The sequence below is a fragment of the Mus caroli genome, unplaced genomic scaffold, assembly GCF_978045245.1.
Source record: "Mus caroli unplaced genomic scaffold, Mus_caroli_1 scaffold_10, whole genome shotgun sequence".
Lineage (NCBI taxonomy): Eukaryota > Metazoa > Chordata > Mammalia > Rodentia > Muridae > Mus > Mus caroli.
In genome coordinates, this window is record NW_028227265.1 from 68,464,563 (window position 1) to 68,491,722 (window position 27,160).

Sequence of the window (27,160 nt, forward strand, 5' to 3'; positions counted from 1 at the left end):
AGCTAAACAGTGACACCAGAAAACTTAGTCAATATATTTGAAATAGAGTAATACACATGTGAATTTATCTCAGGCAAACTAAAAAACAAACAAACTAAAAACCAGAAACAAAAACAAGAAAAACAAAAAACAAACAAACAAACAAAAAACCCAACCCTTTAAAGTTCTTAAGAATCTGGATGTAGCTGGACTTGGTGGCATAGTCCTTTAATCTCAGCCCTCAGGAGGCAGAGACAGACAGAGCTCTGTGACTTTGAGGCTGGCTTGGAACTTGGCCTAAACTGATCGTATTTATTGTGGGAAGAAGCTGAGAGTTCAAGGCCAGCCAGGAACACACAGTAAGACATTGTCTCAAAAAAAATTAAACCACCGACCACCACCTTCCTTCTGCGCAGGGAACTTAAGGAGAAGAGCTTGGAGTGTCCCATTTCTAAACAAGGACATTCATTTATGGGTGAGTCCACTGCACACCAAGCTACCAATGAGAGTGTGGAGCACCTGCGGAGTGGGATCAGGCTAGGAAGACAGACAGAGATGGTGACATAAGAAGAAATGGAGGAAGTAATGTATACCAAATATTTTAAGAAGAAAAGAAACTGCATTGTCTGGAATATGGGTGTGGTGGTTTTAATATGCTTGACCCAGGGGGTGGCACTATTAGGAGGTGTGCCCTTGTTGGAGTAGGTGTGGTTTTGTTGGAGGAAGTGTGTCACTTTGGGGGTGGGCTTTGAGGCCCTTCTCCTAGCTGCCTAGAAGCCAGTTCTCTCCTGACTATGGTTGGATCATGATGGTGAACTCTCAGCTCCTTCTCTAGTACCATGTCTGCCTGGATGCTGCCATGCCTCCTGCTATGATGATAATGGACTGAACCTCTGACACCGTAAGCCAGCCCCACTTGAATTTTGTCCCAGTATAAGAGCTGCCTTGGTCATGAAAACCCTAAGACAATGGGGTAAGTTACAACTAAAGGCTACTGGTCTGATTCTAAAGCTATACATCTGCTCTCTTTAGTTTTAAGTCATCACTGGGTGAACTCAGCTGGCAGGAAGAGACCACGACAGTCTTGCTCCTCCCAAGATCCCCCCCATTCTCAAGGCTTCATTGACTCAGGCTTTATTAGAGGGTCTGGATGATACTATGCCAATCCCACAATGTGTCTTGGGCAAGGAAATCACAGGAAAGAATCATTTCGGCTTAAAGGGTAGAAACTCAATCCCGACTTTGATTTCTGTAAACCATGACCACATCACAGGAATCCACAATTGCTACCCGGGTAGAGTGAGCCAGTGGCATGGCTATCTATGGAGACTGCCCTCTTGCTGTGGTGGCTGAGCAGGATAAGAGGAGGCAGCCAGCTGGACAAACCTCTGTAGACACAGCAGAGCTCTCTCCCTGCAGGCAAGAAATGAAAGACTCTGCCCTTCTTTTCTCAGGCTTGTGTCCTTGCACGTTGCTATTTTTCATGGGCTTGGCTGCTTGAACACCCTGGGGGCCAATTTAATAAATGAGGCACTTTCAAGCACTAGGTTCCTAAATTCCTTTCTTTATCCATCTCTCTTTGCTGCACAGAGAGGGTTTCAACAGCCGAGGTGGTCTTTTGTGATACAGAGCCTCCAAAGCCTGTATGCTTTTGCATAAAAGACCCACAAGCCTTGGTGGTACTATTATTGCATATCTAAACCATAAAGGGGGGGTTTACTCACAGTCCCTGCCACCGTACCAATTCCAAATGAGAAATTAGAGTAATTTTATTTGTCCTTTAGTGTGTGTGCATGTGTGTGTGTGTGTGTGTGCTGGGGACTGAATAGAGGGCCTGGTGCATGCTAAATCTGTGCTGTACCACAGAGCTTAGAGAGAGCCAGAGTCAATCCTTAACTTGAGATTTTTTTTTTCCTAAATAAAACCTTGGTAGGAAAGGGAAAATAAAGAGGAATTACAAATTAAACCATGGGGGATGGTTGAATTAGCTTGTATTAAAGAGTGAGCCGGTGGCAAGATCAGCCTTTACAGCCATGGGGAATTTGTTGAATGTGCATTTGTGATATAATTTATAAGGAAATTGGTTTTACTCAAAAGGACGTTTTTTGCTTTATGTGTTGTAGCACCCTCAAGTGAGAGAAAGAGGGGGAGGAGAGGAGGGGGAGGGAGAGAGAGAGAGAGAGAGAGAGAGAGAGAGAGAGAGAGAGAGAGAGGTAATTCCATTAAGCTTTCAATTTCCTCAGGCAAAAGGAATGAACTAGATAGGATCAGGAGATAAGGTGCTGGCAGCTGGCCTTCACTCCCCTGACCTTGCTCCAGGGGTTGGGAATAAGAATCCGAGTCTTTGTGCCAGAGATGTCACACCGTGTTTAATTAGAGGGCTGAAGTGCCATTGTTCCCCTCTGTAAGCCCCGTCTCAATTTGCTGAGAAAGTGTCCGGTCTGTTCACAGTGGACAGATCATGTGATCATCAGCCCAGCAGCCTGGAGAGGCCCATTCTCATTCTGGGGCTCTAGTGGGCCAAAGATCTTAGAGAATGTGAAACTCGGGACATACCAGAGGAGAGACAACCTGACATTTGCAGAACTGTACATATGTGTTTGTTTGGATGTCCACAGTCCATTTAGACAGAGCGAAGGGCTTCAGGATTAGATCTCACCATTTCTTCCCCCACCCCAAGTTTTTAAAATTACAACTTATTTATTAATGTATAAGTGAGGGAATGTGCCATTGCACATGTGTGGAGGTCAGAGGACAATTACAGGAGTCTGTTCTCTCCTTCAGCCACAGTCGGGGCTTTGGATGACGCAGGTCACCGGGCTTGGTGGCAGGGCTTCTACCTGGCTGAGCTATCGTGCCAGCCCTTCCCAGTTCTCTTCCTAAACAGGGTTCCTAGGTTTGTTTGCAGAGCACGCGAGGAGGAAGAAACTCTCCAAAATTAAATTATCTCTGGGCTGAAGGGACAGCTCGGCATGGGGCATGTTCCTAACATGTGAGAGGTGTGGTGTGTATCTTATCCCAGCGACACACACACACTCACACCACACTCAGAATCATGCTCAACTTTCAGTGTTTGCACATATCTGGCTGGGCACAGAACATCAGTTTCTGCAATCCTTACTGTACACACTGGCAGGCTGAGGAATTGAGCTCAGTTGGTAAATCAATTGAGTGGCCCCAATGAACATCTGAGTTCAAACCCCTATCAAAGGGGAAATTTGAAAACGCCTCAATTGACATCTTCCTAAAAGTAGCTGCATCCAGGGTGTGTTTTGTTTTTCCCTAACTCAAGCAGTATCTTAGAAAGAGTTTTATAATGGGTTAGCATATTTCAGAGGCAGAGGCAGGACAAGTCCAAGACTGAGACCAGCCTGGGCAAATTAGGTAGCCATGTCTCATAATAAAATGGAAAAGGGTGGCGATGACACCCAGTGGGAGGGTGCTTGTGTAGCATTTGTGAGACCCTGGCTGCAGCCCCCGGCCCCCAGCCCCCAAAATCAGACACAAATAAGCTGTATTTCATTAAAATTGCATTTGTCTAATTCCGCAGTTATTCCCACTGTGGCTATTTAAATATGAATTAGTTAAATAAAGTCTAATTAGGAATAGGGTTCTTTTAATCCCAGTACTTGGGAGGCAGAGGCAGGCGAATTTCTGAGTTCGAGGCCAGCCTGGTCTACAGAGTGAGTTCCAGGACAGCCAGGGCTACACAGAGAAACCCTGTCTCGAAAAAATACAAAACAAAACAAACAAACAAACAAGGTATAGGGTTCTGCAGTCTGGGTAGCCACATTAAAGTCTCCACAGCCATGTGGGGTATCGGGTATCTCAAACATAAGAAGGACACACTTAACAATTTTTTTTTTAATTAGGGAAAATCAAGTTGTTTCCAATATTTTACATATATAATTATGTAAAATATACATATAATACTGTAGTTAGGTCATGACCTTTAATACCAGCACTTTTGAGCCCCAGAAACAAGATAATGAATTCCAGGCAAGCCTGGGCTACTTAGCAAGACTCTGTCTCCAAAACAAATAAGAATAAGCGGTATCATTTGTAATATTGATACTGAGTATCTCATTCACACACTTGGGAATCCCATAAAAACACTATCCTGGAAGCCGTCGTGTAGATAGATGCCTTGATTTTGGCCTCAGTCCCTGTGAGTTCATATGAGCTTGGCTCAGTTGACCCAGAGGGCCTGGCTCTCCTGCTGTCTGCCATCCCCTCTGGCTTTTACTCTTTCTGCATCCTCTTCCACAACGTTCCCTGAGCTCGGAGGGAAGGGATTTAATGGAGAAATCCCATTTAGGGATGAGTGTTCTAAGGACTCTTAGATTCTGTGTAATGGCTATCTGTTGGTCTTGGTATTTGTTCCCATCTGCTGCAGGAGGAAGTGTCTCTGATGATGGCTGAGCAAGACATTGATCTATTTACCACTGAATGTACCAGAATGTTATCAGGAGTTATTTTATTGCTGTTGTTTTTTAAGAATGGTAATTGTACTGGCTGGTTTTGTGTGTCAACTTGACACAATCTGGAGTTATCACAGAGAAAGGAGCTTCAGGTGAGGAAATGCCTCCATGAGATCGAGCTCTGTAAGGCATTTTCTCAATTAGTGATCAAGGCAGGAGGGCCCATGGTGGGTGGTGCCATCCCTGGATTGCTAGTCCTGTGTTCTATAAGAAAGCAAGCTGAGCAAGCCAGGGGAAGCAAGCCAGCAAGAAACATCTCTCCATGGTGTCTGCATCAGCTCCTGCTTCCTGGTCTGCTTGAGTTCCAGTCCTGACTTCCTTTGGTGATGAACAGCAATGTGGAAAGTGTAAGCTGAATAAACCCTTTCCTCCCCCACTTGCTTCTTGGTCATGATGTTTGTGCAGGAATAGAAACCCTGACTAAGACAGTTATATTTGCCTTTACTTTAGTCACTGGGCTATCTAGTCTCAGATTCTTGGTCACCCAAGCATCGTTGGGTATGGGGTCTGACTTGAGGAGTGGGTCTCGAGTCAAATCAGGTATGGCTTGATTACTCTCCAGAGCTTTGTGCCTCCACTGCCCAAGCATAGATTGCTGGTTGGATGCCATTATAGAGGAAACAGTTTGTAGCTGGGTTGGTGTTTACATTTCTCTTTGGTCGTCTGAAGAATGCCCTCCTGTACCAGCGACACTAGAATATTGGGGTGGAAGGCACTGTGTAGCTTGACCTCTTCATGTTCAATGAGTTATGTGGGCGTTGTCTTCAGCATGGGGGCCTTGCTGCCCATTTTTGGAGAGCAACCCACAGTCTTGGCCACAACCTGGATGTTTGAGGAGCTTATGAACCCCTTTGTCCAACAACTCGATTAGATGTAAAACATTCCCAGAGCTGGAAGCTTCAACTGGTGACAAGGGATGGCCACTTGGTACTTCATCTCCATTATTTGGTGACTTCATTTAGATGGCCTCTTATATGTACATAACTTAGAAAGCTTCTGCCATATAAGGTTCCCATTTTACACGTCAAGTGTCTTTTCGTTTTAGCTGCTTCTCCCCATAATCTCTGTGTTATGATGCTTCAACATCTGAAAGAAAGAAAGAGAGAGAAAGAAAGAGAGAAAGAAAGAACAAAGAAAGGAAGAGAGAAAAGAAAGAAAGAAAAGGAGAGCTTAAGAGATGGCTCTGGATAAAGCTGCTCACATCAAGTCTGATGATTTAAGTTTGATGGCTGGGACCCATATAACAGAAGGAGAGGAGAGAACAGATTTCCATGAGTTGACCTTTGATCTCCATATGCACATGGTTGCTTAGGCAGGTACACAGACATAGAGACACACACAGACACACAGGCACACAGCCTCTCTCTCTCTCTCTCTCTCTCTCTCTCTCTCTCTCTCTCTCTCTCTCCCTCTCTCCCTCTCTCTGGTTTGTTAGAAATTGCTCTTTTAAGGGCTGAGCAGTTTCTAATATAACCAAGGCCCTGTGAGAACATGCACTTGATACACAAACTAACCAAGCCCCATTAGCACTAGATCTCTACTCAGGGGCACCCCAGCATTCCTTTGTCTTCATTGCCCAGGGCCAGGTGCCAGGCATCCAGAGACCACCCAGCAGCCTAAAGCTGATGAAATTACTCGAACTGTTCATCCTGTCTGACTTGGATTTCCTGCAAAAATCCCATCCAATCCCATCCAATTCTGACCTAAATATTCCCTTTACTCCTCTCTTCTACCTCCTGAACACTCTGAGTTGGTGTTGGTGTGTGTGTTTGTAAATATTTTTCCTTTAGTGACCCTGACTGTTGCATCCTGCTTTTTGAACTCTCTAGAGCCTCTGAGTATAATAAACAGGGCTTTCCTGGGCTTCTCTTCTTGTAGCAATATCTGAATGAACGGCTCGTAAAAATACAAAACATGGCTCAGGATCGTTGCTGCACTATGACCATCCCAGCTACATGGTATACTTGGAGACAAGGGTAGGAAACAGCAAACGCACAAAATGACAAGGGGTGGGCACCTACTCCAAGAATATTCTAACACAGTTTGTTTTAACATTTTAATGTATATTAAGAACCCAGTAGACTAGGGCATGATGATGTATGTCTAGAATCCTGGCACAGGGAAGGCTAAGCAGGAAGATCCCAAGTTTGAGGCCAGCCTGGGCTACACAACCATACCATGCCTACCATGATGACAACCAAACCTAGCTAGGAAGTCAGTTGTTCCTAACTTGAAGGGGAACTACAAAATGAGCTTCCCAGAGAGTAACCCAGATCCTATTTATTAGCAGAGGAGAAAGGATAAGAGAAAGGCAGGTTCTGTCCCAAGTCATTTGCCTTTGTTTTCTTTTTGTTCTTTTCTTATGCATAGAAGCTCTTTACGAGTGCAGGCCTTTATCTTGTCTGCTACAGGAACTGCAGCAGCGGTTCTAACCTTCCTAAGGCTGCAACCCTTTAATACAGTTCCTCATGTTGTGCTGACCCCTCCCTCCCACCCATAAATTACTTTTGTTGCTACTTCATAACTGTAATTTTTGCTACCTTTATGAATCATAAATATTCATGTTTCCCAGTGGTCTTAGGCCACCCTTGTTGTAGGGTCATTCAACTCCCAAAGGGGTCATGACCCACAGGTTAAAAAAAAAATCACTGAATTACATTTTCCCCATTATTCTTTTGATGTTGGTTATGGTGTTTTAGCATGTAGATTATCAAATATTCTGTAGTCGAATTACTATTTTTTTCTTCTACAACTTTTGGGTTTGAATCATATTTAGAAAGGCTTTCTCACTTTAGAGTCTGTCTGTCTCTGTCGTTGTCTCTCCCTCTCTCAAATACCTTTACAAGCAATCTGACCTTGCAAGCTTCAACTCCAAGGTTGGCCACATCTTAGAACCTTTTTTTTTTTTTTTTCTTTTTAAATCTCAGGTGAACGCAATAGCAGTGGTATGAGGCTCACTGATCGCAGCTGGGATAACTCCCTTGTCTTTGGAGACTAAATTGAGAGTTGACTTAAACTACTTAGTCTGATCCTGTACAAATATACGGAATGGGGACTCAAAGATTAATGCCAACTGCTGTTCCCTTTCATATCAGTACCGGAACCTCTGATCCTTGTGTGAGACAAAAATTCACCCTGTGCAAGATCTGTATGGTGTTCTGAAATGGGAATCTAGACAGTTAAATCAGGATCTTCTGACAGTGGACAATGTACGTGTCAAGAGTGCCAACTTCCTCATGGACTCAAAATCCTACATAGAACTTTCCAAAGACCAATAGCTTACAGTTGACTGGGAGCCTTGCTACAGGCATCAATAGTTGATTAGCATATATGTTGCATGTTTTACTGTGATATGTACAAACACCGTGGGCCACCACTGCAAGTACTGCTCACTACTTTCTGGCAAGAGGCAGGCTCATGTGTTGATCACGTGCTCACACAGTGACTAAGCAGGAGCTTCAACTCCTGGGCGCACTGCAACACTGGTGGCCACTGGATTGCTGCAGCATCTTCTGTGGGCGCTTTTATGCAGTTATGGCTTATGCTGCATCTTATATCTATAAACATTTCTCCTATTTTTTTTTTCTGTTTTCATTTCTTCATTTCCGTTGCAAATAGCACCTTGGACAGTCTGTGTTAGTCTGTGTTTATGTAAGTTTTGATAAAACTTTAACTTTTAAAATAACAGATCTGTGTGTATTTTATGATAGTAAATGTTATCACCATACATGGTATGCTTTTTGTTTTTGCTTGACAGTGCTAGGTTTTATGGTCTGTCATTTATGTTTTTTTTTTTTCCCCACAAACTGTTACAAATCTCTAAATCTTGTATCTACAGGGACCTGCCCAGTTCAGAACTGGATCGTTCAAGGGTTAACTGTAATAGGAAACACTGTGTATATTAAAACTGTTACTGTTTACTTTGGCTGGTCACTTCTCAGTCAAATAGCTCCTTCATGTGTCTGCTGATAAGGGCCTGTGGGACAGGCAGAGCAAAGTCCCCAGCACTCCCCACAGTCTGGATCCACAGCAAGGTCACTCCCTTCTGCCAAACTTGGACACTGGCTAATCTTGTCCAGTTTCTTTTCAGAGGCAGACAGGTTCCCTTTCTTGAAGTATTTTCAGTTGGATCCTACTAGATAAGGCCAGTTTAATTGGGGTTTTAAAACACATTACAAATAACTCCATATGAGCCAGCGAGATGGTTCAGTGGGAATACTTGCTGGGTAAACAGGATGATCCAAGTTAGACTCCCAGAAGACACAGTGGGAGAACGATTCCTGATCACTGTGCATGCTCCTGCACCATGTGTAGTGATGATGATGGTGATGGTGATGATGATGATAAAGGTCTAGATGGCTCAGCAAGTGAAGGTATTTACAATCCAGGCCTGCCAGGTGAAGGTAGGAGAAAATTGATTCCACAAATTTGCCCTTTGACTTCCACATGTGTGCTTTGGCACACATACTATATATGTAGTATAGTTGTCAATAAACAAATTAAGTATGAAAGAAAGAAAACACGTTTTCCTCTGACCCTCACATTCACTAGTGGGATACATGAGAAGAGAGGACTGCGTCACAATTGGCTTACACAGGCAATTACAGAGGGAACTTCTGGCAAAGCTATAATACAACCCAAAATTGCTGATCTTTAATTCTTAGGAGTGATTTGATATGGTAGCCTAAAGTCAATAGAGAAATATATTTTTAAACGAGATGTACGTGGACCTTTGATCTTGTGGGAGATTAAAATCCTGGTGAGCTGAGAGACAGCGTTCCCACGCCACACTATGTGTTTGGTTGTGGGCCTGCTACACCCACGCTTAGAAATCAAACACTTGCTGGGTTATTTTAGGAACCTGGAGGGACCAAGCTCAGCAAGTGTTACACACTGTCTTAGGAGACCCAGAACTCATTGAAGAGTTTAAGTTTCTTGGGGAATAAAGTTAGTTTGAGAGAAAAAAAAAATCATCACCATCAAGCCAACCCTCATAGAAAGCACCCTCAGACTGAGATTCATTTGGAGTGTCACCAACTAGAAATTAAGTCCAAAGTGTCTGTGCTGAAGAGGGCAAGAGTCCTGGGATCCCTGGCGCTGGAGGTACAGGCAGCTGTGGTGGTCTGGCCTGAATTCAGGTTCCCCACAAGAACGGTGCAGGCTCTTAAACAGCTGAGCCGCCTCTTCACCTCCAAGAGGTTCTTATTCATTTTAAGGCGCAAATTCTTCAAAGATTGATTAAAAAAAAAGGGCCTAGAAGGGTTGAACATCAATTTTTAATAACGAAACCTTTCATCCAGTCCTCAAAATTAACATAAAAGGCATGAGAAACTGTCGATTTCTCATCCCCACCACGGTGTGACAAGCCCTTGTTACAACATCCATCTACTGTCTCCAAAAAGCCCAATACAAAACCCACACATTATATCACCTAGTGATCTACCAACAGATGAGAGTTTAACCAACGTTATACCAGGAAGCTAGTACCACGGATACTTCAATCACATAGCTGAAAATATGGAGAAAAGACAGGTAAAAAAAGAAATCATCTTAACTTGTAGTAGTCTTTTTGTTTTTTTAAAATTTCTATAAAATACACTAATATCCCAAAATAAAGAATATTATGACACATTGGTGTCGACTCACACACATGAAAGCTGATGTCAGCTTTTTTCTAACTAAAGTTCATTTCACCAAACCTTTATATATTACATGAATATCCAAGTAAAGTATTTCTTTAAAAAAATTCAACACAAAGGAACATAATATACAGTGTTTTTTATATATATATAAAAAAATCGGTTAACAGGAATGATTCCACTTCTAACCACATTACGTATCTCTTTAAGACAATGGGATCTCTTGCCGTTCTGTGACTCTTCAGTTCATGTCAATATTTCCCAGCTACTTTTATCTTAAAGTTAAAAAAACAAAAAGGAAAAGTTGGCCGTTGACTTCCTTACTCTCTTACCCAGAAGAGAACCATAAAACAAGGTCATTCACCACCAGGCTGTCTTCCCTCTATCTGCTCTCAGGACTAGCCAGAACCACAGCTGGGGTGGAATTGGAAGAGGGCATCAAAGGATGGATATAAAAAGATGGGCTCAGTCAGACCCTGCCACAATTGTAAGGTGTGGGCACAGCCACTCCCAGCAAGCCTTGCTGAACAGTCCCAGGAGCGAGTGGTCTCCCAGATAAGCTCGCCCTTCACATCCGTCCGCTGGGAGGTCACACGTGGATAAGCATTTTAACTACTGGTGTGCTGGCTAACGGGTGCCTTCACCCGAGAGGGAGCAAACATACTTAAGACATCTCGGTCAGTAGTGGTGGTGGTGGTGGTGGGGAGCAGGGGCAGGGAAGAGATCGCTGTGTATGTTAAACCTCCTGTTATCGGTCGGTTCTGAGTGAAAATTGCTATGAAATACACACACCATGCACAGTCCACACCACTGTGGGAATCCGGTAACACATGCAAGATGGCGGAGAAATCACGATGAATGAGTGGAAATGTTCACAGTGTTTCTTACAGCCTTTTTGACTTTAACACGAGTGCATCTCTTACCACCACTGTCTCACAAACTTTTACTGTGTCTTGGGCATGCAGATCACTTGGGGATAGAATGGGAACTACAGTTCAAAGCCACTCACACACAGAGACTACCACTTCAGTTTCTCTCACTTCCCACCGCGCTGCTGCTTGTGCTAGCAGACAAACGGCGTATTTCCAGTCAATGGTTGTGCTTTAGTTTGCTTCTTACTTTACCTACTTCGTTTCAGGAAAATGAAAAACCCACAAAAATGAAATCGAGGATTAGGTCTTCAGGTTGATTTCTGATCAAAGCAGACAGATGGGGACCTACTAACTCTACCTGGAGTCTGCCGTCTCCCCTCCCCAGGTCCATCCTGGTACTGATTCAGCTGTTTGGAAAACTGGCATTTTGGTCTAAACGGAGCCAAATATAACGGCAGGGAGGAGGGCAGCAAGCAGGGGAGGGGGAGATGCAGTCTATGTCAAAAAGAATCTCTTGCTCTCAACAGACAGGAGAGAACCCAGCTTCTCCTTAACCGTCATTTCATAAATTAATATTTTCTAAAAACCATAACCCAAAGAATTTGCTATTACAAGAAAGTTCAAGTTTTAAAAAAGCAAATAAATTAGTTAAGCCTTGTAAACAATTGTCCATTTTAGTTATACATCTTAAAAAAAAAAGACATTTATCTGTAAAGTCCATTAGACATTACAAGGCACACTTTACACATCAGAACCCAGAGAGACGGAACCCACACAGGTGTGTCCTCCTTCCCTCTGCCCCTGGGGTAACCAGGCCGGGGCTCTGGAGTCAGGTGCCCATCTTCTGCTCGGCTCTTGAAGATCTGGAAGTCCACAGATGTGCTCTTTCTATGAAACTGCTTTGTGCTCTTTAGTCACGCGTGGTGTGATGATAAGCTCTCTCCGTGTCCCGTCTTCTCAGATGTTTTCCACAAAGCTCCCTGGGAAAAGACCAGTCTTCCCATTCCTTTGTAACGTGCCTTTGAACCAGCCGTCCTCTCGTTTCTTATGAACAAACACAATATCTCCTTCTTTGAGTTCAAGTTCGGCCTCACTCTGAGGAGGATAGGAAACTACCACCCTGTGCCTGTAAGAGAGAAACAGACTATTCAGATCAGCAATAAAAACGGTGCACCGTCAGTTCACAGCATGCCTCCACACCGATAGAACTCACACAGCCATTTACAAGGGTTTGCGCAACTCAAAATCCAGCAATTCTGTTTAGCCAAGCCTGAGCTGGGTATTCATGTTCATCCACTAATGATGGTCAAGCTGGTGTTTGTGAGTGACCTCCACAGGGAGAGACATTTTTGTCTGCCTTCAGTATTTGTATTTTAGCTATACCTAAGGATATGTGTTGTGTGGATTCTTAATAGGGAAACCATTTCTGTCCTACCCTCTACTCCAGGAAGAGACAAGTAGATTTGATTTCTGAGACCAGGACAAGCAGCTGAGCAAGCCAAGACTTCTTGCAGGCAGTGTGGGCTCTGCTATGCCTCAGTACTGAGCCGGGCAAGGTGAGGTGTCAGGTCTGCTGCCTGGGGCAGATCTGGAGGACTGTCTTCAGTATCCCTTACTCAGGGTTTGATATGCAGGAGGCAGTGCCTGCCTGCCTGCCCATAGGCAAGTCTTGCATTGGGAAGAGAGGTCCCAAGGTCTACACAGAAATGAGAGAACTGTGGGCTCAATTCTGCCCACCATGGCCAGCAATGATGCTGACACTCCAATCTCCTTGGGTCTTATCTATTCGCTTGCCCTTAGTTCTCAAGGCAGATGTGAGTGGGAAGAAGCCTAGCTAGTACGTAACTGCCCAGCAGCCTTGTGGATTACCATCATTTAACCCCCTGCCCCTATGCCTTGGTCTCTAAGGCAGGGTTATGATTAGCAGCTAAGGAAGTCAGGCAGGGGTGACTTATTTTGGGTCTCCTGACCCAGTCTTTTCTCTACTAGATATTATTATCCCTCTCTTTCCTCTGCCTTGTTCTTTCCAATCAAAGCGGTGGTTGTTGTTGGTGTTTGTTTGGTAGCCATCTTCTAGCTATCCCTGCCTCTGTTAGTCTCATACATGCACAATTTTCTTCTACAATGCCCCGTGTGATAAAGAAATGGTACAAAAGTGGCTGTGACTTCTGAGGCCAGGTGACTGAAGACAGGGACAATCAATTGGCATGGGTGAGGTCACTGGACACCCCTAATCAGGCACCATGTGAGGGCCTAAAGTGTCTTTCCAAGACTAGTCAACAATAATGTGAAGGAGCTGCGTTAAAACCAGGCCCGCTAGCTCCGGTCTAGCATCTGTATAGCCTGGTTCTCTCTTGAATCCCCATTCCATTAAAAACCCAGAACCCACCACATTATTGAAGACAGCAAGTGGGCTCACTTTTCACAAAAGCTAAGTAGCTGTCCAACAATTACTCTGCTCTCTAGGGCATGGGTACCAATCTACCCTCCCAGGTCTGCAGCAAAAGCATAGCGCTGGCTCGGTTTATCCTTTCCAAGAAAAGGTTCAGCCAGCTCAGACATGAGTTTACAGATAAGGTCAGTCAAATGCAGAGCAGGAAGGAGTGGAGAGGCACTGTGGGTGAAGGGGAACTGACACAGTCTTATGGTCACTCAGAGCACCTTAACTTTGAGCCAGCTAACACTGCCTCAGTCTCCTCCCCTGGAGAATGGGACTTCAATGAGTTAGACAATCTATTTTATAAGTAGCACAACAAGGTCAAAAGAATGACATTCTTGGTACAGCGACATGTACAGTTCAACCCTAGCATGTGAGCTACTTCAAGCATAGGGCTTCCTTGAGTACGCTGGGGTCTGGTACTTCCAGGAGGGGAATTTTAAGAAGCGAGCTGGTCCCTAACTAACAGATGAACTCACACCACAAGCTAAAGAATGTCCTGATACTGGGAGTTCCCACACTTTAGAATGACATAGAGTTTTGGAACCCTTTCACTGACAACTTTAAAAGCAAACTAACAACTTCATCATGCAGTGATCTAAAAGAAGAACCCAGATGTGATTTCTCAGGTCTGATGCCAACAGGCCAAAAGTCCACATAAAACACAATGATGTAGTTGCCATTTGGGGCGAGTTAAAATTTAAGCAAAGCTTTGCAGTTCTGGGGGGAAATATACCACTGACGGAAAGCATATTCTGGGTAGATCTCTCACGAGATACATTGCTGACTGGCAGCCTGCAAGCGGCTTTAAGGTAAAATGGAACAAGACGAGTTTAAAAAACTTTAAGGGAATTAGATTAATATTTGCATTTTATAAAAACGCACTAAACCAATTTTGTCAGAAAATTCAGCACGGAGATGGCTGCTGGGCTAAGAACATAATCTTCCCGCCAAGTTCCCATTGGGAGCAAATTTTCATTGCTAAGTTATAGACCTCGAGGGGGAGTGGAGTGGTGGAGTGAGAAGCCATGTGCAGAATGGAAACTGTGACATGCTGTGCGTCATGTGAGGACTGCCAGGTGTCGGCACCGAGGAACTCCACTTAGAGGCCTTCCAGCTCGGGCCCTGGCCTTGAGCCTCGTGGAGCAGTTTGTACTGAGCCTTTGTCACATAGCTCCAAATGCTGGCAGGACAGCCCAGCGAACCCAGGCACCCAAAAGCCCTGCCAAGCAGAGTCTTTACAGACATCCACAAGCAGATGTCATATGCAGCTGCGAAGGCCCTCACACCTGCCGCCCAGCCCTCTGCCTCACTGGCTTATGCTCGCCCTTGTGTGATTCGGGTTCCCTGGCACTTCTGAACGTCTTGAACTTGAGCTACATTCTGCACCATCTGTGGCACCTGCTGAGCCACCTCCAAAAGCTGCACCCCCATTGGTCCCCTTCGCTGTCATCTGGCTGACGGGCTAACTATGCTCCACCCCCTTCTTGTATTATACTTCCTTCAGTCCCCAAACCATTCCATGCACAACTCAAATATTTATATTAAGTAATGCCACCTGTAGGTACCCATTGTGAAAACCATTAGCGGCCTCTCAGTGTCTGTAAGGTTAATCCTCACACTGCTACACAAAGCCCTCAATGATCTGGCTGTAATCCTGCTTTATAGCTATAGCAGCCATCGTCGTCGCAAAGAATCAAAACACCCCACCCCCACCCCCACCCCAAGAAGCCTGCCTATGTCTCTTCAAACATAGCCCCGCTTCTCCTCCTCCACATATTGGCTCCTACAGCTCCTTGCATGGGGAATCTCTCTCACAATATCTCTGCTCATCCACGCCCTATCAATCTCTCAAGGCCTGGCTCAAAATCTCCCCTGGGAAACCTCTAGCCCCATAGCTGGAAGTAATTTCCCGCTTGACTGAGCCGCAGAGGGCCGTGTGTGTATTTCTCACGGCACTTAGCACGGTCCGTACTGTATTTTTACCATCTGTGTTCCTGTCTCATTTATTTTCGACTTGTGGATAATGCTGAATTAAGTCTCTCTGCCTCATGTGACCAAAGGCAGAACATAGATGATTCTTACTAAGCACATCGAATGAGTGAGATCTAACCACTCAGTAAGCAGTTTTTTTAAAATGTGTAATGTTCTTAAAAAAAAAAAAAAAGCCACTGAAATTCTAATACATGCTACAACATGGAGGGATCCGGAAAGCATCATGCTAAGAGAAAAGAATCAGACGAAGAAGGAAAGGTGCTCTAGGACTCCACTGATATGAAACCATTGTGTAGAAAGGAGAACAGACTTCAGGGGCCACGGAAACGGGAAGAAACCAGCTGGGAACGATGTGGTCTTCCTGTACGATGCAGAAGACTTTCTAGAGACGGACACTGACACACGATCAATGTAAAGGCACCCAGAGCCCGTGGACTGTACCTTTGAATAGGGGTGAGTTTTAACTAGATTTTAGTCTTCCTTCCATTGAAAAGAGATTGCATTCTCACATGATATATCCTGACTCTAGTTCCCCTCCTCTACTGTCCCAGCTCCTTCCCTCAACACCTCTCATCCCCCCCCCCCCCCCCGCCTCTCGTTAGAAAAGGCTTCTAAGGGATCCTGATACAACACAGCAAAATAAAACAGTGAGATAAAACAAAAACTGTAATATGGGAGTTGGAAAAGACAAATAGATAGAAAAGGCTCCAAGAGAAGGCACACAAATCAGAGACCCACTGGTTTGCACACTCAGGAATCCTATCAAAAAACACTAAACTGGGGCTGGAGAGATGGCTCAGTGGTTGACAGCACTGACTGCTCTTCCAGAGGTCCTGACTTCAATTCCCAGCAACCACAAGGTGGCTCACAACCGGTTGTCTGTAATGGGATCTGATACCCTCTTCTAGTGTGTTTTAAGACAGCTATAGTATACTCATATACATAAAATAAATCTCTCAAAACAACAAAACAAAACAAACCCCAAACCACAGCCGTAAAATGCACACGGAGGGCCTGGTGTAGACCATGCAGGCCTGTGCATGCTGCCTCAGTCTCTTTACCTCAGGTAGCTTTAGAGAGCCTGGTTCTCGCCTGTCCTCCATCCCCTCTGGCTCTTACACTCCTTCTGCCTCCTTTTCTGCAGGGTTCCCTGAGCCCTGAGGGGAGGGATTTGATGGTGACACCCCAGTCAGGACTGAGTGTTCTAAGATCTCTCACGCTCTGCATTATATCTGGCTGTGGGTTAACTATATTTAAACAACTAAAAAATGAGATGATTAAATAACTGAAAATAATGGAAATATTATTTAAAACATGGGAGACCCAGAGAAAGTGATTGAGAAGATGCAAGAGAGCAGGGGTAGAGTGCATGTATGTAGGGGGAGGGAGCCAGAGGAAGGGGAGAGAGGAGAGAAGGGCTGACCAGAATTCTGGTTGTTGGGTGTGGCTCGCTTCAGCTCTAAATGGGCTTCTACCTCTAGGTTGACTATGACAGGCACAAGAACGGAGCAGGAGAAACAGACTCCCATTGTGGTATGAAGAAGGCACCCTATAGACAGTGTGTGGGTCATGGGCATTCTAACTCCCACCTGGACAGGCTCTGACGATCTTCTGATACCATAAAGTTTTCTATTTTTTTCATTTTTTCCCCCTGACTTGACTGGTATCTCTGGTTTATATGGTGTCATTTCTAATCTCCCTTCATATGACCATAATGAGTCTCCCTGTGACCCTGAGAAGCACTCTCTTAACCTGGTCCCAGCGACTAAGCATTCCCTGCTTCCTGTCACTTACCACAGCAATCAAATATCCAATTACGTATTTTGCTGGCAAAACCATACTAGCTGGCTTCGTAGCATGTGCGAAGTCCAAATAAATTATGTCCATTGCTTCGCCCAGTGGACTCATTGTCACCGACTCAAAGAAATTAATCATGCTGTTTAAGCTCGACTGCCTTTCTGCAAATCTACCACTATCCAATTGGAATAGTCCTGGGTATGCTGGTTTAATCCCTGATCAAAGACCACGATTCTTTTCCATTGTAGGCTATGTATTTATTGCTTTAATTCCTAAACTTAAAAATACATACAGGCCCAAATATAGCTGTCTCTTGTGAGACTATGCAGGGGCCTAGCAAACACAGGAGTGGATGCTCACAGTCAGCTATTGGATGTATCACAGGGCTCCCAATGGAGAAGCTAGAGAAAGTACCCAAGGAGCTAAAGGGATCTGCAACCCTATAGTTGGAACAACATGATGAACTAACCAGTACCCCGGAGCTCTTGTCTCTAGCTGCATATGTATCGAAAGATGGCCTAGTCGGCCATCAATGGAAAGAGAGGCCCATTGGACTTGCAAACTTTATATGCCCCAATATAGGGGAATGCCAGGGCCAAAAGAATGGGAATGGGTGGGTAGGGAAGTGGGGGCGCTATGGGGGACTTTTGGGATAGCATTGGAAATGTAATTGAGGAAAATATGTAATAAAAAATATTAAAAATTAAAAAAAAATACATACAGGAAAAGGTGACTTGTGACCCTTTCCTAAGCCATGTGGGCACATGTGTGTGCACGTGTGCGTGTATGCACGTGTGCGTGTATGCACGTGTGCGTGTGCATTTGTGTGTGTGAAAACTGTCAAACATACTTTTATTTTCTGTCTCTTCTGAAACTGTTTCTTCCTACCTTGCAATTTCCAAATTATTTTTCCTCCATCCTTCTAAAACAGATCCTAACAATATTTGTTCTATTATTTTTGCTGTCATCAATTAGACAGCCTCTGCCTCCAGGAGATGAGGCTATTTCTTGCTTGTTTTCTGCGCAGTCTCTCCCACAAACACAAAAGAATCCCTTTGTTCCCCAGGAGAATTTCTCTCAGCTGACACCAGGACCTGTCAACACACTTCAAGGTTCATCCTTCCTCATTCTGAGACTGTGCCTCTCTACGTCACGTGACTGTTCCTGTCCACTGACAGCACTTTAAAAAAAACAAAACAAAACAAAAAAAAAACCCTTTAGCCCCCCCCCCCCCCTTCTGGTGATGGAGGAATTCGGGCTGTGGCAGGACAGGGGAGTTTTCACTTGTTCCTGCTTCACTCTGCAGATGGATGTGGGCTCAATCTGTCTTAGCACTACGCTCTGAGACAGGCTTGCATGAAAATCTCTCCGAGTCCCATAGGACAAACCCAGGGCTGCTGCATTTGGCCAGGGCCAGTGCTGCTGCTCTGTAGCCTGTGGGTGAAGGGACTCAACACTTCAAGTGCTTTCGGAATCACACTTCCTCCATCTGAGGCTCTAAGTGCTTCTCCTTGTGTTGGAAGTTTTGAAATATGCAAACAGGTAATCCCTTAATGACATGCTTGCTAGCTCTCTATTAACCAAAACCCTTCATTCTCAGGGGATAATGGATGGCTTTCCTACACAGTTTCCCATTGTTTTTACAGTCAGGTGGACTTAAGCATCCACGTTAAATAAATACCATTACCATCGCTGTGTGAAGGCAAAGGGCGGTGGAAAGTTGCCGGCTATTACATTTAATATTCCATTGAGCATATGGATTATAAAAATATAAAGTTGGGCTGAAATCTTTTCTAAGGACCCCCTTCCCTCTCCTAAAAATTGAAATGGTCATATAAAAACCTGCCAGAGATTTCCAAAGTGCCCGGGTCCATCTGTCCTGTCATTAAATTCTTCACGTTCCCTATCTGATGTGCCTCTCTCCTTCCCAAAAACGCCATCACCTGTCTGGTGAGCAGCTTTGCTTTCAGATGGCCTGAAAGGCCCAGCCTGCTGTTAGAAAGAGCCTTTTAAGAGGAGAGACCGGGAACGCAGAAGCCACAGAGATCACGGACATCTGGCGACTGAAAAGGAATGCACAATGGGGGTGGTGGGAGGCAGCCGTGCCTAGCCAAGGCCTGGGGAGACTGTGGGCAATGTGAACCATCCTTCCAAATAGTCACAGATTCCACAAAGGGCTGGGGGTGGGGGTGCCGGGCAGCAAAGCGCCTCAGGGCATGAGGGAAAATTGCAGCTCAATGCCTAGAGGGGGAGAGCTAGGCTTTGTGACTGGATGTAAGTACACAGTAGCTGGACTAGCTCCAGGGACAGGAGGCAGTGTCCCTGGAAAGCAGCACTGGGACTCTGCAGGAGGAAGGCTGACTCCAGAATCAAAGCTGAGCGAAGCCAGGACTCGGTTTCAAAGCTTTACTGAGAACACAATGGACAAGGAGCAACAGAAGGATCTCTGTGTCGGGAGGGAACATTTTTAGGGTAATGTGTCATTTCAAAACTGGCTTAATATCAGTCAGAGCTACACTACAGAAAGTTTTTAGCTCTTTATGAAAATGTGTAGTAAAGTGTACTTTATAAACATAGGCTGTTTGATGTTTACTCTCCACTTTTAGAGTTTACTTTTAATTGAAAATATGCTGAGCCGGGCAGTGGTGGCACACGCCTTTAATCCCAGCACTTGGGAGGCAGAGGCAGGCAGATTTCTGAGTTCGAGGCCAGCCTGGTCTACAGAGTGAGTTCCAGGACAGCCAGGGCTATACAGAGAAACCCTGTCTCGAAAACACGAAGAAAAAAAAAAAGTGCCATAAAATCAGGAGGCTTCAATACAAATGTTTATACAGTTCCATTTGAAATACAAAGGCAAAGTGAATTTAAGTCATTTTGCTGTTGTTATTATTATTTGAGAGTTGTGTGTATGCATGTGTGTGACTGTATGGATGTGTGCACATGAACGCAGGTAACCAAAGAGGCCAGAGGCAGTGATTGCCCTGAGACTGGGGACTGAACTTGGGTCCTCTGCAAAAACAGTGCATGCTTTTAACTGCTCAGTCAGCTCTCCAGCCTAAACCATTTTAAATGACCATTTCCTAGCAAGATCACAAGTCAGGCATGGTGGTGCACAGCAAGAGCGCCAGCCACTAGGCTGGCCGAGGTGGACACTGCAGGAGTTCAGGAATTTGAGTCTAGCCACGGCAGCATGAGGACACTACCACCGTCACCAGCTCAGCAACAGAGAGAATGCCAACTGAAGAGAACATCTCTCCAAACTGGAAGTTTGTTTATCTTCTACAATTCAAGTCTAGAAGGAACAGTGTGTTCAGAGACACTAAAACAGATGAGGCTTAAATGTTTATGTTATAGGAAAACAGAACAGAGATTTCAATGCGCTCACTGCATGCTGCTTCCTCGGGTAATGAGTCGCAGTGAACTTTCCAGTTTTCCTCCTGGTAGATACTTGTCTTAGTATGTTTTCTTCCCTAACACAACCCTAGAACACCGCCCCCCCCCATGACTGCATAGAACAGAACCCCTACTTGTAAGCATTGTTCAAAGCCAAAATCGCTCTAAGAATGCTCATCATTCTGAGTCTATGAACCAAGAAAGCCATGGGAACCTACGCTGTGTTCTTCTGGCTCAGAAAACAGGAAAAAAACAATCTCTGGGTGGGTGTTTCACCTCCAGTAGGTAATAGTGTAAGCTCTTAAAAGACCAAGGATTCCACTGGTTCTCAACCTCTGGGTTGTGACCTCCGGACAACTGATTCATACAGTAGCAAAATTACATTTATGAAGTAGTAACAACAATTCATGGTGAGGGTCACCCTAGCATGGGGAACTGTATTAAAGGGTCTCAGCATTAAGAAAGCTGAGAACCATTGGCTTAGAAACTTAGTGATTGACAGATACCACGTGGCTATGAATTAAGTGTTAACTAAGGGGAAACACTGGTGTGTTGGTAAGTAACAGAAAAAGAAAGCCCAAGCTCCTATGTCATTTACCAATCAGGCTTGAGATTTTAGGACGCTGTAGAAAATGACCTTCTAGATCAGAATAAAAATTCTAGCCTTAAGTTTGCTATTTACGTCTTCATTCTCTCTCTGAGAGCAGCGGGACTCACCTTTCACAAACAACAGGCCGGGCCTCATTCATGACTGGGCCCAGGGAGGAGCAGGCCTGGCGAGGTGGTGGAGCAATGGGCACTGCGGAGTCCAGGGAGCTTGTCTTGCGGTGGAAGGCATCCTGGGCTAGGGCTGCTGTCCCAGTGGCCACTGGACCATCGCCATCTGTGGGGCACGACCCCACTCTGCCGTGGCTGCCCCCTAGCGGCAGTTCAGGACCTACTGCTCCCTGCAAGGGAGCCTCCCCCGCACCCAGCTCCACATCCAGGGTAGGTGATGCTGGAGGGGAGACTCGGGGCTTGCGTTTGGTGGAGGCTCCAGAAAGCAGCTTCAGTAGGCCCTTTTTTTCTTTCTGGAAAAAAAAGAAAAAAAAAGAAACATGGGTATTAGTTGGAGATCGGCACTCTGATTCACTTTTTGATTGCATCAGGGTTACTCGTTACTTTCTGGGGTAGCCTTTGTGTGATGTTAAGCTGACCTTTTTGCTTATTGCTTCTCCCTTTTTTGCCTGCCTGCTTCTGTTTGTGTTGGGAATTCTCTTGCTCATTACTATCTTTTACTGGGGCAGCAAGATAAACAGATTAAAAAGATATAAAACAAAAACTTTTTTTTAAATCAATGTGTACTTTACTTTGATAAAAGTACAAGTAGCCGTTGAGATGGCTCAGTGGGTAAAGGAGCTTGGCGCCAAGTCGGAAGACCCGAGTTCCATCCCCACGCTCCCTGTGGCAGAAAGAGAACCAAGAACAACAAGCTGTTCTCTGACATCCACACAGGCACTACGTCGTGCGTGTGCATGTGCACACACACACACACACACAGACACACACACACAAACTCAATCGATGGAGTAATAAAAGCACAAATAGATACTGCAGAATAAGGTGGAAATTTCAGACTGTGGGTTTAATTTCTGCAAATTCTGCCTGTCCTAACCTCTGATTACTGCTATGGGAGCCAACTGTTGCACGGGGTTAAATACAAGCCTGGTAATACTTGACTCCGGGTCAACATGCTGGAGCCTTATCAGTCTCAGGAAAGATGCCCTGCTCAGAGTCAAGGGCTAGAGTACTTCTTACATGTCACTGCCTTGATTACATTTAACCAGCCACAGTGACAGGAGCCAAACCAGTCCTACTGTGGAAGCAGTTAGTCCCTTGGTTGCAAACCCTGAGACAACACCACAAAATTTAAGGAGAGCTTCAGTGCATGGGCATCTTTCTTTCCTCTTTCTTTCCTTCTGCAAGTAAAGGTACAAATAAGAGTCCCCCCTCCCCCTAACACCGCCTCATGCTCCAAAAACCATAACCTGAATTTATCTCTTTTGACACTTTCCTTTTTGCACAAAAACAAAACAAAACAAAACAACAACAAAGAAAGCCAGCTGTTGCGCTACCTACTCTATTCTCAAGATCTGCTACCATCTTTCCCAGTCACCAGGTTTAACACTGTCATTGTCAAATCTCTGACAGCGTTTCACTCAGACAGCAGCGATGGAGTTAATTAAGTCCCCTGAATGGAAACCCTGGAAGTGGCATGCTTCACAGAGATGTGTTTCTTAGGATTAAAGTCCATTAACAGAAATGTGGAGTGAGGGCTCAAGAGCAGACAGAGCACTGAGGAATTCTTCTTTGTAATATGAGTTAGTCCGACCCAATAAAGATCCCCTTGGGGAACGAATTTCTATCTACAATAACACAACTCCACTAAAGATAGAACAGCATAAAACAGGAGGAGCCTAGAGCAGTCATTTATCTGATGGGGAGCATGGATCCCTGAGAAACCACACAGTCTCCATTTATAAACACTGCTCAGATTGTGTGGTGTTCTATGGGCTGGAAATGGGAAAAGCAAAGTGGAAGGGGCTGGGAGTGGTGGCTAGGGTCATCTCCCGGTCTTCTCAGGACAGGCAACAAATAGCAGATCCCACACATCTCCTTACCCATCTTCTTACCCCATTGGGGTGTGGGGGGGGGAGCTCAACTCATCTTGCTGCATTTTGCTTTCCTTCTCTTATGGTATGTTACAGTGTCTGAGAGTCTACAGTGCATGCACATTGCAATAAAGGACTCTACAGACTCAGAGTACCAGCTTGGGTGTAGTGACAGGACTGTGCTTATCTCTGTATCTAATTCATTGCCTGGGACAGGGTAGGGCACCACTGAACTGGGGCAGCCCAAGAAAACACTTCGAGGGAGTACGATAAAGGGAGGAATGGATAGTAGTCACTAAGTACCCGGGAGGGATGTTTTGGGTTTCCCAAATCCAGAGGAAATAAAACTGTGGTTGGTGAAGCAGCCTGATCTCTGATTCTATAGCTATACTTCTCTTGTAGGGCATCTGTGCTGGGAGAGAGCAGGATGTCTGATAGCTTCCACTTCTAAGGTCGCCAGATGTAGTATCCAGCTATTTCTGTCATGATATGAGAAATCACAGTCTAATCCCCGGAGCCCACAGATTGGCTGAGAACATCAAGTCCATTGATAAATTACAACCTCAGCAAGCCACAGCTAAAGATGCTGTTTAAAAGCTCAGATCTGGGCACTCAAAAGAGTATCAGATAAGTGACTTTGCGCTCAGGGAGCAGCTTCTAAAGTGATTAAGAAGAAAGATGACTTGGTTCATTGAAAATGATTAAAGACATTAAACACAACTTGCTTTAATGACTTCTAAGGGATGTGTTATCATCATCAAGCAATGCTGACTACCCACGGAGCAGAAGGCAGAGGATTAAGCATCATGGTGGGGTGCAGAAGGTTGGGGGTAGGGGTGTCAACACACAAAAGATGAGACCCTAGTTCCAAGGAACAGTGCTATTTATAACGCGTTCTGGTGCTTTCTCTATTAGAAGAACAATGTGCCACTTGAGAGAGATCATTCTGCAGGTTCAGACACTTACTATCTAAGGACACCTTTGCTTATTTCAAAATCCAACAGCAAAAATGAAAAACATGAAAGGATTAATATTGCACTTGGGTAAAGTGATTTAGAAAAAATAATGCTAGCATATATAAAAGTGGTGCATGTCTTTCATTAGGCAGCTCAATAGCTCGTCTCCTGTGGGTGTTCCATTCCTAGGTGAAATGATGTTTTTAGGATCATTTCAGATCTGATGATTTACAACTAACACAGGGCGGTGGTGGCCCACGCCTTTAATCCCAGCATTTGGGAAGCAGAGACAGGCAGATTTCTGAGTTCAAGGCTAGCCTGATCTACAGAGCAAGTTCTAGCACAGATAAGGCTACTTAGAGAAACACTGTCTTAAAAAACAAAAAACAAAAAAACAAAAAAAAAAAAACAACCAACTAATAAATAGTATCAAGTTTTTTTGGGGGGGGGGTTTTGTATTGCTTTTTAAAAAGAAGTATCTGGATCAAAAACCTATCAGAGTTGCTTTTATACGTGCAATGTTTTCTAGTTGGATTTGGTGATACACTCCTATAATCCCATCTCCTTGGGAGACCAACACAAGAGGATCCTAAGGAGGTGACCAGCCTGTTCAAATGTAGCCTCAAAAAAAGAACCAACCGACTTATGGAAAAATGGCTGCGTTAGCAAAGTGCTGGTCATTCAGGCATGAGGACCTGAGTGCCACCCTTAGAACTTATGGTAAACCTTGAGCACGGTAGCCTGGGAAGGCGAAGGCAGCTGATCTCCAAAGCTTCAGGGCCAACCTAGCAAGGTCCATGCCGATCAATGATCATATCTCAAACACTAGGTGGAAGCTCTTGAGCACTGGTTTTCAACCTTCCTAAAGCTGCAACCCTTTCACACAGTTCCTCATGTTGTGGTGACTCCCAACCGTAAAATTATTTCATTGCTATGCCATAACTGTGACTTTGCTGCTGCTATGATTCATTAATGTAAATATCTGATATGCAACTCATGCAAAAGGCTTTTTGACCCCCAACAGGGCCAACACCCACAGGTTAAGAACAACTGATCTTGAGGAACAGCACTGGAGACTGACGCCTGGCCTCTATCTGTATACAAACTTGAATGTATACACACACACACACACACACACACACACACACTCTCTCTCTCTCTCTCTTGCACACACTCGTACTCACATGCATTCACTCACTCATGCATGGTACATACCAAGGCATATGAAACAAAAACAAGCTTAGAATTCAATAAGAGCATTTTTCTGACATGTGAGAAGTGCTGGGCCTCATCCCTCATTCATTCATTCATTCATTCATTCATTCATTCATTCCATTTAAGCTACATGGAGACATTAGCAAGAGTCTTCTTGGGCCCACAGATCCAATTTATATACTAGTTTTCTACTATGCAGGAGTCATTATCCTTAGGTAGGAATCTCAAAAATATTAAGTCATGTCCTTAAAAATGATCCCTCATACTTGGAGCAAATATTTCTGAGTACTCAAGATGAAGCAGGCAATGTGCTTAGCTCCGGAACGTGATGTGTCTAGGACAGTTTGTATCTAACAGCAGCAACAAGCATGGCTGTATAACAGGTCCTCTGCCCAAGAACCAAGCAGGGGGAGGCATGAGGCTGGGGTGCTGTGTGTGTGGGGCGGGGCATGAAGCTGGGGTGCTGTGGGGGGCATGAGGCTGGGGTGCTGTGTGTATGGGGGGCATGAGGCTGGGGTGCTGTGGGGAGGCATGAGGCTGGGGTGCTGTGGGGAGGCATGAGGCTGGGGTGCTGTGGGGGGCATGAGGCTGGGGTGCTGTGGGGGGCATGAGGCTGGGGTGCTGTGGGGGGTATGAGGCTGGGGTAGGCAAGGAAGCTTCCTGAAATTCTAGAGATGATTAAACACCACCTGTTTCGAGAGTCTTGTTAAACGCTATCAGGGGGATTTCCATATTTAGTCTTCACAGCAAGCCGATGAGGTAGGAATTAATTATTCCTGTTGCCTGAAGCTCTGAAAGCCTGCCTAAAATCACCATGCAAGCAAGGGGGGTGGTGGTGGAAAAGAGACTCTATTCCACAGAATGATAAGAGCAGACACAGCTCCCCCTCTGTCTGTCTGTCTGTCTGTCTGTCTATCTGTCTGCCTTTTTCTCCATCTCCCTCTCCTTTCCCCCACTTCCACCCCGCCCCGCCTTTCTTTCCCACATCTCCTAGCTGAACTCTGCACAGACAGACATTCTGATGACCAGGTCTGGATCCCAGCTATCAGCAAGAGCAGAGACTGTGAATGCGGCCATTTATAGATTCCCCAAGAATGTTTCCCAACAAAACACACAGGCAGATGAGCTTGTTTTTGACAGTAAGAGAAAGCTAAAAGGAAGAAAAACAACAAAAAACAACAAAACCATCTGAGCAAAGAAATAAACAGGAAAGAAGCCAGGGAAGAGGCCAGAGAAGGTAAAAGAGACAGGCTCTTCTATGTGAGGATCGTACGAAAGGCCTTCAAACATAAGTCTGCATCAAGCAGCCTCAGGTCTCCCTCTGTAAGGGAGACAATCACTAGGAACTATGGGCTTGAGGGAGCTGGGGCACTAAATGGTGTCTGTGTGCTCACTCCTAGAAAAGTGTCCAGACACTGGAGATGTAGCTCAGTTGGTGAGAGGTCTAGCTGTGAGGCCCTGAGTTTGAACCCCCAGCATGGGGCCAGAAAGCTATGTATGGCTGTGCAGACTGTCATCACTGAAGAGCAAAGATAACTGAAACCCAAGAAATGAGTTCAGACAGAGCTGTAAAGCCAGTGACCACGGAGGAACTCAGGAATAATAATGACAGGGCTGGGATTTCAAATAGGTTATAACAGAGATAATATTTAAAAGTACAATTCAGGAGCTTATTATCAAATAAAGTAAATATACCAAAGACGGCTAGGGTTTTGACCCTGGGACAAAATATAGCTTCTCGTTTT

The 27,160-nt window shown here is 44.9% G+C and overlaps 1 protein-coding gene across 1 annotated transcript in view; it reads right to left on the bottom strand.

Annotated features, from left to right (window-relative positions):
- Nucleotides 1-9,714: 9,714 nt before the first annotated feature.
- The window catches only part of Sh3rf1 (SH3 domain containing ring finger 1), a 167,548-nt gene continuing 150,102 nt past the window's right edge, over nt 9,715-27,160 (bottom strand). Inside the window, exons 11-12 of the mRNA XM_021170485.2 lie at nt 21,311-21,663; nt 9,715-12,097 (exon numbers count right to left, since the gene is read on the bottom strand). Coding sequence (XP_021026144.1) covers nt 11,929-12,097; nt 21,311-21,663 — 522 coding nt within the window. The 3' untranslated portion in view covers nt 9,715-11,928. The remainder of the gene's footprint in view (nt 12,098-21,310; nt 21,664-27,160) is intronic.